Source organism: Camelus dromedarius, chromosome 17 (assembly GCF_036321535.1).
Source record: "Camelus dromedarius isolate mCamDro1 chromosome 17, mCamDro1.pat, whole genome shotgun sequence".
In the NCBI taxonomy this organism is placed as follows: Eukaryota; Metazoa; Chordata; class Mammalia; order Artiodactyla; family Camelidae; genus Camelus; species Camelus dromedarius.
In genome coordinates, this window is record NC_087452.1 from 9864476 (window position 1) to 9877378 (window position 12903).

Below are 12903 nucleotides of genomic sequence, written 5' to 3' on the forward strand. Positions count from 1 at the left end.
ATCTCTCTCTCTCTCTCACACACACACACACACACACACACCACACATCCCAGCGGAACCTGGCTCCCTATAGGTACGTACACTGCTTGCGAACGAACGCCTCTCACTCAGGAAGCTGACGACGCTATCAGGCAAAGCCAGGGCCACAAACCCTTTCCTCACGTGCTTTACCCGGAGGCAGGTAAATCAGCTTGCTGGTTCTAGTTCAAATGTCGGCCAAGTCTGGACGACATGCACAACTGTATTAACTTCAAGTCAGTTCAGTACCGCGGCTTAAGCTTGTCCCGTATTTGTGGCCAGCGAAAGGCCGGACCCACCTGATTCACTCAGTCCCCGTGACTTGGGGGGGGCCTTTGCAGAGAACTTCCTGCATCAAGAGGGCAGCAGGCAAAGGGGTGTTACCTACCAAGCTGGGGTGCAGGCAAGGCAGAAGGAGCCGATGTCCCAGGCCCGGCCTCCACGGATGCACATGTGTAAGCTGGGCTATCCAGGCAAGTCACTGAACCTCTCTGGCCTATTTTCTTATCTAAAATGGGGGCTACTGATAGTGCCACCTGTCATCTGCGTGTCTTGAGGATTAAATGAGCTAATAACGTAAAGGCCTCAGCACAGTGCCTGGCTCCCTGCAAGCGCTCAGCCGTGAACCCTCTTGAGGCGACCCTTTCCTAGTGAGTCTCTGGGAGCCACTGATAAACTCAAGAGACCAGCATCTGCGCCTCTGGACGCTAAACTTCCCCAAGCCTCAGTCTCCTCACCCATTAAGTGGAAACACCACAACAACCATACTGGGTTTTAGGAGCTTAAACAAATGCTTTGGAAAGGGCCACCCGGATGTAAACGTTATCCCACGTCCCTAAATCCTATCACTGTCAATGACAGATGACAGATTAAACCTGAGAAGTGGGACACACGATCTAACTTCTAGCAACAGAGGAAAAGCCTCAGAGCCAAGCATCATCCGACAGATCCAACTCAACCAGCTGTCAGAACGCTGGGGAGGACCTCAAAGTGGGCCATGTCCCGCATCCCCACACACATTTAATAACTTGCAGTGTTTACGCGGCCTGCCTGACAAACAGCACGGCCGAAACTGCACGGCACAAGCCCACGTGCACGGACAGCAGAGACAGCTCGGTGCACCTGAGCTTTGTATTCAGACCAAGCCGACCCCACCCGTCGTGGTGTGGGAGCAGGCGAGCGCAGACCCGCGCCTCCTTCTTCACAGAATCTTAGAAGTGGAGGGAGGTGCTGGGGGGTTTGACTTGATTTTGATGATGCTCTGTTGGGTTCACATAAATCACCTCCGATGGCTTTATAGCCACAATCGTCACATCGGCATCATTTCCTCCCCCGCAGCCCCCCAGGGTGAAGGGTCCGGGGAAACCCAGGAATGCGCGCGGGGGGCACAGGGCGCACCCACCTTCTCATAGGGGATCTGCAGCAGCTCCAGCACCACGGCGTGCGCGCCCATGTTCCGGAGCAGCCGCTGCTGCTGCTTCCTGCTCTTCCTCACGGAGGCACTCTCCTGGACGCAGAGCTTGCTGAGCCGAATCAAAATCTAGTAGAAAGAAAGAAGGAATCAAAGCCTCTTCTTTGACCAGTGGCTCAGTTCTGTGGCGCTAGCTCACAGCCTGGTGATTACAGCTCGTGATGCTACGCGGTATGCCTGGAGTTTGCTGAGGGTGGATCTTAAGCATCTTCACCTCCTCCCCCGCCAAAAAACCCGAGGTGAGTGATGGACGTGTTATTAACTTGACTGTGGTAATCATTTCACAATGCATATGTCTATCAAATCACCACATCGTACACTTTTAGTACATTATCATTGTATCAATTAAACTTCAAAGCTGGGGGGGGCGGGCAAAAAAACTTTTTTAAAGAAAAAGAGAAACCAACCTCAGAAGACTAGGAACCATAACAGGAAAAAGATCGCAGGGGGTGTGGTGTGCGCAGGGAGACAAAAGGGATCACAATACATTAAGAATATAAAACAAGCGAAATTCCTCCAACAAACAGTATCCCCACAGATTGCATTAAACCCAATCCACACACAGCCAAGAACACGCCTTCCAGAAGACCCAGTGGACTGTGGCTCCACCAGCCGGTGGGATGACAGCTTCCGATCTCTTAAAATGGGGTGACTCAGCGTCATCGCCAAGGACCCGGGAAGGGTTTGCTCCAGTGTGAAAACCACGAAGCCCCCCAGTCTCCCAATTTTGAACCAGCGTATGCAACGATTCCTACAGAATTATAAGCTCTCGTTAGTGGGAGGTAAATCCTAGAGTTTCATCATTCACTCCTTCATTCGACTGTAAACTTTGAGAAGTCTAGGTGCCAGGAGCACCTAGAAAAGGTGGGGAAACTGAGGACACACAACTAAGTGGCGGAGCTGGGTTCGAACCCAGATCTGACGCTAAAACCCACGCACTTAACCCCAGAGGTGGACCTTCTGTCTGTGAAGCTTCCCGCGAAGGAGGCGGCTGGGGGCTGACTTACCTCCTTGACCACCCTGTAGTTGTAGCTGCTGGTGCTCTCGTGCCTTTGTGACTTGTTGTTCCCCTCCTAGGAAGCAGAACGAGCGTGAGCGGGGCTTGGGCGACACTTGGGCCCCTGGCCGTTAGCTGGGGTTAGCATCACACTTCAGGAAAGACCCGGCATTTTGCAGTGTTTTCCAACAGTCAGGCTGGGCGTACGCCCGCGTCATTCACCTGCTCACACTCAGCTCCCGACGGGCGCTATTTCACTGACGGGGGAGAGGATGGAGGGCCAACAGGGCAGGAGGACAAGTGCTCTCCCAAGTGGGTCTGCAGGGAAACCAGGTGCTAATTCCCTCATCGCAAAGCCTGTCCCACGTGGGCCAAGGGGGCGCAGGGGAGGGGGGAAAACGAGCTTCTGCTTGAAGCTCATTTCCTGCGAGAATGGCTGTCACCCCTCTTAACAAGCAGATCTCTTGAGAATAAAGCCCATCCCACAGTCTGCACTTTTACCTAAAACCAGAGGAGGACGCTGACTTGGTCTGGGGAGCCCATCCACCTCCTCCAGCAGCGTCACCTGCGTGTCACCCACCTCTGTTTTCTTATGTTCGTTTTCACCAGAGGCACCGTCCATGGCCTCGTCGGGGCCCTGGCCTTTGTACACCCAAAGCTCTGACTTCTCCACGATGGACCGCAGCTGATCCAGGTCCTGTTTGATCTGTTTGTAGTTGTCGACGTCTTGGCTGGTAACGAGCAGTTGAACCTGAATGAACGCAGTCCATTAGCGGCAGGCAGCAGCCTCTCGGACAGACGATGACACCATCAGCACACACCCAACCACCCGAGCTACCTGTTTGAAGGCCTGCAGGACCTCCTGCCTCTGGCTGAAGTGTCGGAAGAGCAGCTGCAGGGCCCCCGACACCAGGGGCGGGTAGTCGTGCATCGTCAAGTGGAGCAGGACCCGGAGGAAGGTCCTGCCGCCGTGATCGTCCAGGTCCAGAGGGGTGTTCTCCTCACTGCGGGGGCGCGTGGAGGGGAGGGGCCAGGTGAGCCACAGACGACCTCTCTCATGCCCTCAGCCCACACACACCTCCCCAGTGAGCTTCCCGACTCCCGCGCCGGCCTCCGACGGCCTGGCTTTTAACTAGCTCCCTCAACAATGCAATCTTGCTTGATCGTCAACTCTACTGTGAGGGGAAGGGACAGTGTCAAATGGCCACCCAAGGGCCTGAATGCTCACTGTCGTCTTCTGTACTTATCTTGTCACAACTGGTAGCAAGCAGTTCGACCCCAGAGACCCCCGCTTTGAGGACGGTTGCCGCAAACCATCACAACCCAGTGCTCTTTGAACTGGGGTTAATCAGTATATTGCCAGGGCTTCTCTCAGTATCTATCATAACGTGATTGTGTGTGATTTACACAGCCACAAAGTTAATAAGCAGGCTCTGGATCACACGGCAGGTCGCCATGCACCTGAGCACTGCCACGTAGTTCCTGTGTCTGCGCCTCTATTGTGTTTACGCTCGAATGAAGGTCAAAGGGAGACCCCTGTGGCTGCAGACTAGCAAGGAAAGCGCAGACAGGACTTAGCACCCACATCCTCTGTGCTCCATGCTGTGTGAAGCTGCTTCCACCGCTGTCCTACATTAGGAAGGCGGTGGGAGAGCTGAGACACTACTAGGTGGACGAAGTGTCACCGTGCTGAACTCAGAACACCCTGAGCTTCAGAACAACCACCTCTTCCATCAGAGTAAGTGATGCTGCTAGTTCAAATTTCACAGCTTTTCCATTAAGCACCGAGGTATACTGTTAACATCAGTAGCCCCCAGTCAAATGGGCCGTCTGGTCTAGGCTCTCAGCCAGGCGATTTGCTTTGACCAACAGGACATCAGCAACATGATGCAAGCAAAGGCTTCATTTGTGTTTGCACATGGCTGGTCTCTCTTCTCAGGGCCTTTGTCCTTAGAACCAGTCACCATGCTATACAGACGGCCAAGATATTCGTGTGCAGAGTGCGAGAGGTTCCAGCCTTACAGATATCCCCACCAAGGAGCCAGAAATGTGAGGACAGCATCTTGGATGCGTCAGCCCCAGTCACTGGCTCACTCGAGTCACACATGATAGACTCCACAGTGACCAGCAGAAGAACCATCCACCTGAGCCCCAGTCAACCCACAGAACCATGAGAGGCAACCAAATGACTGTCATTTTAATCCATTAGGTTTTGTGAGTATATTACACAACAATAGACAGTGAACTAAGTGTGTACCTTCCAAGAGTTACGCACAGAGGGTGTTTCTCCCAAGTCTGCGGCTGTTTTGAGGCGTTTAGGTATTTGAGTCTCACAACAACGTTTTGAGTCAACACTGAGCAATCTCACATCTTAGAAAGGAGCTCAAACGTTAATCTCATGTTAGGGACAATGAAAGAACAGAGTGTGTGCCTGTGTGTGTGCGTGTGCGTGTGCATGTGCTTGTTGGTGTTGAATGGCTTCTAAAAGCCTCAGGGGTAATTGCAGCCCAACAGCAGCAAAGTACAGAACCTTGTGAATTCCACTGTTTTGAGCCCCTTCTTTCTTTCAGCCCTATTTCCTCACCATTTAAAGAAGCCTTGCAATATGCGTACTGTGGGAAACCTCCCTAAATCCTTTCTCTTGTAGGCAAAATACACACACACACACACACACACACACACACACATGCATGTGCACACACGCACATACACATCAAACCAACTAAGATCTCTCCGACCCGAGCAGTAAGAGTTATAAAGGGAGCAGGCACACAACCTAAACCCAAAGCCTCACCCTTTCCTAGTCCAGTCAAGGAGGAGCCTTTGAGAGCTAGGAAAGAGGAGATTCCCCAGTCTGAGAACCACCTACAAAATAGGAACTGAAAATATACTTTCCTTCCTCCAAAGATGCCCTCGGCTTGCTCTTCAATGTGCTCGAAGTCAAGAGCACCTGCAAAGTTAGAGAACAGAACTTCAGATGCAAAAGGGGGGAAAACACGCTGCTGGTGAACGTCCCCTGCCCTCGGGTTCACCTCGAGTCCTCCACAGTCTTATACTGCGAAGCTCGGCAGCCAGGTCACACTGTCTACTGGCCCTGGTGTGCAGGGTTCCTCATTTCTGCTGGTTTTCTCCTCACTGCATGGCCCCTTGTTCTAGGAGGGGGATGACTCATTCCAAGGAGGCCCAGGCCTTGAGAGGTGGGGTCCTTTCCACCACCACCCTTCTCCTTATCCATCACCACTGCCTCCTGGGCAGGGAAAAGCTCCCAATGGGAGTAAACGTTGCTAGTGGAGAGTATGTTTTCTTGGAGAGTTTCATTTTGGGTTTTTTGTTTGCTTGTTTGTTTTTCGGCTTTTCATATAACCACAACCCTAGAAGCCTCAGCTGCCTTATGACTAAGAACCTCCAAGATGGAAGGAAACAAGCTCTATCCCAGCAGGGGTCTGGGCTCGTTCAATTATTCCCCAGCCCTGAAACACTAACTCCAAGGATCTCATTCTCAAATACAATAATCTTCAAAAACATTCACATTTTACCCTTGTTCTAGAACGTACTGCCTGAACTCGCAGTTTTCATTAGACCCGAGTCTCATTCTCTGGCTGAAATCCCATTCTGGAATCACTAACCTGGTACGTTACTTGGCCCTTCTTGGCTGCTGCTTCCGGACGATGTTTCCGAAGTCTGGGAATTGCTTTCATCAAACTCCCGCTTAAATATACACAGGAGGCAGGAGATCCTATAATCCAGCCTCACATTCAAAATAAACTACAGATTCAAGTGGAAATGGAAACAGACGGGTTACATTAGCATGCCACCTGCAACATCGTGCCAAGCCACTGCACTCTGGCTGGGCCTGGTATCTGCTGCATCAATTCCCCTAAACACTGAGTGAGCCAAATATTTGGCTTAGATTTCTCCAGTCCCTTTAACAGAAGACTTCCATGGGGTCCATCACGTCTGCCCCCAGCACCTTAGCTTCTGGTGTGAATTTCAGCATCTCAGCGATTAATGTAATGACTGGAATAATCCATCAGTCCCTCCCCGCTCCCTCCTCTATAAAACATTACTTAATTTCAGTGCTGAAGGCCAACTCCGGGCCTTAAGAAAGATGAAGCTGGGTGCTTTTAATTTAAGAGAACTGACAGAGGAAAACGTGTTTTTAGTACTGACAGTTCCCTCGGATCTTATTTTCTATTCCTGATCATTTTCTTTGATTTAGATACAAACCCTTGGGCTCACTCTTACTTCACTTCCTGTATCCCCTCCCCCTCCCCCGATCTACCCCAACACAAGGTCACGTCTTCCATGATTGGGGCCTACGCCAAAAACAAAGACCAACCACCTGGCATTGTGTAAGGACCTTACTGACACTCTCCCTTCCAGCCTCTCCTTGTCTCTGCCCCGCCCTCCTGGTGACCTCACCTAGTCCCAGGGCTGCCACCTCTGTTGTACCGAGACAGAACTTAGCTTCCAAGCTCTCGGTGCACACTTCTTACTGACTACGGATACCCGACTTGGTGTCTCCCCAGTCTCTCACTCAGTATTGTACCAAACTAACGGTGTCCATCCTCCCTGGGTTCTCTCACCCTCAGTCAGCCTCAGTGTCATCACCTCTTCCTTCCGTGATGCACACATCTCATCAGTGACTAGGTCCTGCTGGTTCTACGTCTGCCCCATTCTCACGGATCCCTCCCTGCCGTCACTTACCCCTGCTCATGTCCCTCTATCTCCTGCCTCGGCTGTTACAGAACCACAGCTACCAGCCCCACCTCCCAAAGGTACTTATGTTAGTCCCCTGCTTGAAAATGCTCAGACTCTCCTGAGAACAAAGCCCTAACACTTCAGGCACCCAGAGCTCTCGAGGGCATGGTCCAAGTCCTCCTTTCTCAACCTCATCTCTGGCCTCCTCCCTTCAGCCCAGTCCACGTCCCTGCCCGAAGAGCGCCGCTTACTGGCCCGTGCGCCGCGATGCCCTGGTTCCACCTGCTCCATCCACCTGAGAGTGGCCCCTTCTATCTGTACAAATCCTGGCCATGCCTAAAGGTTCAGATAGAACCTCACCTCCTCTTTAAAACCTCCTCTGGTCCTTACTAAGTGGGACCACACGACCCACTGGTTTCCTAGGAGACCCCTTCTTCGTGGTTTTATTTCCATGTACACGTAGCTTCATCACACCTTATTTTCCTAATAGACTCTAAACCCTTCGTAGAAATAGACCCAGTCCAAATAAATCATCTGGGCATTCCTCGTGGAGCCCAGCAAAGTGTCTTGTATATAGTAGGGAATCTGTAAGTATTTGGTGAAAGAATGAATCCATCAACCAACTGTTCTCAGGTTACTACAGTGCATACATCTCCAGATGTAACCCAGCACGTCATTCCCGCTAACCATCCATGATGCTAACATCCTTAGGACCTGTAAGTCGTAGCCTAAGAAATCCTTGAAATCCTTCTCTACTTTTGGTCAGGCAGAAATTCAGTGAGTTTTCTTCTTTGCTTCAATCACTATCGCCTTAAGTAATCATTTTGAGAAGTCCCACTGATGCTTTCAAACCATTAATTAGCTTTGATTTCAGAATCAAAAAAAAAAAATCCTTCAGTCTGTCAACATTTATAGTTCTCTACTCCACGTTCTGGAGCTTAGATTTGGCAGCATGGGACAAAAGAGAATGGTGGTAACAGGATTCTCTTTATTTAGGAGCAGGTGATTTTACTAATGAATAAAAATTACCAAAGAGCAGAAAGAGGAAAACACAGGGCGCTGGGGGGCTGGGAGGGTTCTCCTACCAAAGACCAAGCCCTCCCCAGGAGGCTGGCTCCCACCCCCTCTTGCGCAGGCAAGGACTTTGCTCCTACAATTGTCCTTTCCCCTCTACGTCAGAAGGTTCTCGCTCTCTACGCAATCACTCCCTTCAGCATACAAATGTGCCATCATCTCCCAGCTTAAGTATTACAAAACGTCCCTGGTACCAACAACCACCCTCCAGCCACCTCCCCACTTTTCTCTGTGTGTCTTAACAGTCAAAAGAGTTGCATGTATTTATTCCCCGATTCATCTTCTCCCATTCCCTCTTGAACTCGACCTGTTCCCAGACCTCTCCTGCCTCAGGGTCTTTGCATTTGCTGTTCCTTCTCGGAGCCCCAGAGACTCTTTCCCTAGGTATCCACATACTGGCTCTCTCACTTCATTCAGGCCTCTGATCATGTACCCTTAACAAGGAGGTTTCTCTGACAACCCTATGAACCAAAGGACCCCTGACCTTTCCCCACAGTGGCCTCCAAACCGTCTCGACCCTCGTTCATGTTTTAACATGTTCAGTACTTCTCAGTATCTGACTCAGTATATACAACTATGCCTCCTGTCAACATGTAATCTCCAGTGCTTAAAAGCACTTGGCACAGAATCATTCTCATAAATATTTGCTGAATAAAAGAATGAAAAGGGGAAGGAAGAAGGGATGGATGGAGCAGGGAGTTACAAAGTTAACGGAACCTTGAACTGAGTTATGAACCAAAGCAGGGCATTCAGTTATGTACAGAAGCACAAGTGCGTGAATTCTAAGCAAAGGGAACAGTATGGGTGAAGACACAGAGGTCCATGGTCATGGAAAGCTAAGGTACCTGCAGAGAGCTTCGGCTTGGCTGGAGGGACAAGGGCATGTTGGGGAGGGACCGGAGATGACAGCTCAGGGATTAAGAGGGCCAGATCAGAAAGGGCACTGGAGGCTGAGCTAAGAATTTACCTCCACTCTCTTCCCAGAAAGCCTAGGGCCCCATTAAAGCAGAGACACTGGATCCGGGGGTACCCCTGCAAAGCACATGTCCACCCCCACCCCCACCTCTGAACGATGGCTACCTGGAGTATCTCGATGATCTTCAACTTGGTGTCCATGACCATGATGTCCTCCTTCTCCGGCTCTGCTTGCTTCACATTGCCTTCGGGGGCAGCAGCCGTGGGAGTCATGGGCAGAAAGCCGCCTCCTCGGAGCACCACCTGGGTCATCAGCTCCCCCACCCCGTGGATGGACCGCATCACGTTACTGCCTGGGAAGGGCCAGGACAAAGCCCGGTCATGACAGATCTCCAGGGAGTGCGCCAGGGCCAGGGGCACGGGCCCTTCGGGACAAATTATTTGACACAACTCTTCTAAAACATCCTAAGACCCTGGGAACCTGCAAAGGTTGATACCTATCAAAAATGTGGGGCTCAGGGAGTAGGGGAGAGAGCTCTGAAATCCCCAAAGAAGCATTTTTGTACATTAATTCTCCCACCAAATTTTACTTGTCACTGTGCACAGAACTAGGGATACAGGAGTTAACAAGTCACACATCTAGGGCTGCTACCAGCAACCACTGGGTCTTGAGTACATTGTGTTCCCTCTGAGGGTCAGTTTCTTCATCTATGAAGTGAAAATAATGAAGCCCAAAGACAGGATTAGGTGGTAAAGTGCATACGAAATGAGTAAGCAAAAAAGGACCTAGCAGTTGGAGGCATGTAAGTCACCATACTTCTTCTATTCTAGCTGTGGAGACCAGCTAGACAGTCATCCACACGTGAGTCCCTAGTACGTGTCTACTCTGACCCCAAAGCGGGAGGAAAATAAACATTTAAAAGCAGATTTTCCTACTCCCAAATTAGAAAGAGGATACCCAGACACAGCCTGGATTTTATTGACTCACACACTAACGTAAACATGGAGGACCTCAGGACACATCAAGAACAGTGAAGGGACATGTATTTTTGAGACATAAGCCTTCACACTGTCAGGGAATTTTCAAGCGGTTTGGCAAAATATACAGACTCACAGGTAAATATAAACAACATAGTAAGATGTTAAGAATCACTGCCTCTAGGTCGTGGGTCTATGGGTGCTGAATCTACCATTCTTTCCGCTTTAATTATGTTTGAAAACGTTCACAAGGAGAAGTCAAGAGGGACAGGACAGAGCAAGGACAGCACGTCACTTGGTAAGGAGGACCCGGGCGGTTAGAGGAGAGGCTGGGGGAGCATGTCCGGGACGTGCGGGCATCAGCAGACCCCCCCCCCCCCCCCGCAGCTTCTCCACATCGCCCTCACCTTTGTTCTCCTCTCCTTTCGCCATCTTGCTAATGGGGAAGATCGTCGTCACGTGCACACAGTCCAGGATGGCCAGGAGGATCTTGGTTAATCGCAGAAGGTCGGAGAAGTTGTAGAAGCCAAAGTAAATGAGATTCCTAGCTAAATTTACAACCTATTGTATCAGGAAAAGAGAGAGAGGAAAATGGTTTTAAGTCATCTGTATCCTTCAGTTCCATTTTACACTGACTTGTTTATCTACGGCTGATTCTGACCCTCCTTACGGCAAGAGAAGGCATACATTTTACTTGCAATTTCTGATCAATTTTCATTTCGTTTCATCATGAGAAAAAATATGAAGTGAAAACCTGCAAAGCTACTGGTTAATGAAAAATAGACCGAATCACTGGGTCTGTACAGCTTCCCAAAGATAACACAAGGCGACCTAAGTTATCCCAGCAAGGACGCAGATAACACTGCGATCCTTGGAAATACAAGTCCTTAAAAGGAAAAATGGTTTCAAAGAGAAATATTCAACTCAAAGGTAATAAGGACTTATGCCCCTCAAATGATTAATCTCTAACAGGTCCCACATACAGTCTTTTTCTTTCTTGTCACTCAATATATGTATAGAGTATACACAATGTTCTACCATTTTGCGTGATTCAATGCACCACATGTATTTCTTCTAAGAGCATAACTACCAGAAGCCAAGTGACTGGTATTACTTCCGTTTTATTCTGCAGCAAAACTGAGCTGAATTCCTCTTCATTACAAAGCCACAGTATCGTGACAAAAAAAAAAAAAATCGCCCCACATTTTCTATTTACCCCATAGAAAAATAATCGATAAAACGCAGATAAAACAAGCAGATCACTTCGCCAGGAGTTACCTCAAATGTAAGTTTATTTTTCTCCTTGTCAGAGAAGGGAAACCTCTGACAAACCACATCTCTTAAATACTCCTCCACGAACTCCATGGTCTGCGCAAACCTCTCCTTAATTTCATCTTTGGACGTTCCACTACTGTCATAGCTAAACGGAAAGAAGAAAAGAAAAAAAAAGGAAATCACATTTCAAGTTCTTCCCAGGGAGGTCTCCCCTGTCTGCTCAGCCTCAAAAGCCAACCCCGCCATCCCCAACACTTCCCACCCTCCTGCCCCTCCTTCCATGTCCCCCCGAGCACCTATCACCTCGGCATGTACTTTAGTCATTTATTGCTTCTTGCCTGTCTTTCCCCACGAATGTAGAGACAGTTTTCTTGTTTGTCCACAGATGCCGTGAGCCTGGCATGTGGCAGACACTCAAATATTTGTTGCATAAAAGAGAGAAACAAGATATAAAAGTACAATCGTGCCATCTTTTATTCTTGAGAAAAGAAATACCTGGCACCCCTTAATTCGATGTTAACTTTAAGGAGAAAACGACTCCATCCTTCTTCTCTGACTGAACTACACTTCACCTGAACCTACGCAGTGTGCCTACTGCTACAGATAACCATGTAAATCAGAAGTTTCAAGGCAACATGAGATCTTGCCAAGGACAAGGGGCCAGGCTCACTCGTCAATGGCGATCTCGGACGGGATCTCGGACCAGAGGCGGGCGTATTTCACGGGCGTGACTTGCTCCTGGGGGTCTCGGTCCACGTGCATGTGAAGCATGAGACGGCAGAAGGACGCCCTCAGGTCGTAGGGCAGGTTCTCGTCAGACATGCAGCGGAGAATGAGGTCCACGTCCAGCTGGCCTGATATTTCATTGATGGCAAGGTACTGGCGGTCCAGGCACATCCTCGCAAAGAGGTTCAGCTGGTACCTGCAGAAGAGGCAAGTCACAAGGAGCTCACTCCCATGGGAATGCACGGCAGGAGGGTCCCGGGGCCCCGACTCTCACAGAAGTGACATCTGGCCGTCTGAACTTTTACATCAACACCCGTGACTTGCTTTTGTACGCCCAACTCTGGCTTCTGTACCAAGTGGAAAAGGGAACAGTTCAAGCCATGCCAACAGTCACACGTGTCTACCCTGCTGTGAGGGAGTAATTATGTGGCTAGATGATTCCATTTGGCCCTTGTTTATTTTATAAAATGGGGGAAAAAATTAGGCTGAGGATGGACATCTAGCTCTGTTTTTACACAGTACATTAAAGACCACACAGAGGGGAACGGGGTAGGAAGGTACAAATTGGGAGTTCGAGAATTGCAAATACTAACTACTATATGTGAAATAGATAAACAACAAGTTTCTTCTGTACAGCACAGGGAACTATATTCAATATCTTATAATAACCTATAATGAAAAAGACTATGAAAACGGATATATATATGTCTATGTATGACTGAAACATTATGCTGTACACCAGAAATTG

General features: G+C 49.5%; 1 protein-coding gene across 9 annotated transcripts in view; it reads right to left on the reverse strand.

Annotated features, from left to right (window-relative positions):
• ITPR1 (inositol 1,4,5-trisphosphate receptor type 1) overlaps positions 1 to 12903 on the reverse strand; it is a 299982-nt gene that overhangs the window by 136655 nt on the left and 150424 nt on the right. For all 9 annotated transcript variants that reach the window (XM_031470776.2, XM_031470775.2, XM_064496296.1 and 6 more), the window contains 10 exons: positions 12100 to 12351; positions 11433 to 11574; positions 10562 to 10715; positions 9342 to 9529; positions 6113 to 6251; positions 5382 to 5436; positions 3325 to 3490; positions 3067 to 3237; positions 2497 to 2562; positions 1421 to 1558 (listed from right to left, as the gene is read on the reverse strand). In XM_031470776.2, coding sequence (XP_031326636.1) covers positions 1421 to 1558; positions 2497 to 2562; positions 3067 to 3237; positions 3325 to 3490; positions 5382 to 5436; positions 6113 to 6251; positions 9342 to 9529; positions 10562 to 10715; positions 11433 to 11574; positions 12100 to 12351 — 1471 coding nt within the window. The remainder of the gene's footprint in view (positions 1 to 1420; positions 1559 to 2496; positions 2563 to 3066; positions 3238 to 3324; positions 3491 to 5381; positions 5437 to 6112; positions 6252 to 9341; positions 9530 to 10561; positions 10716 to 11432; positions 11575 to 12099; positions 12352 to 12903) is intronic.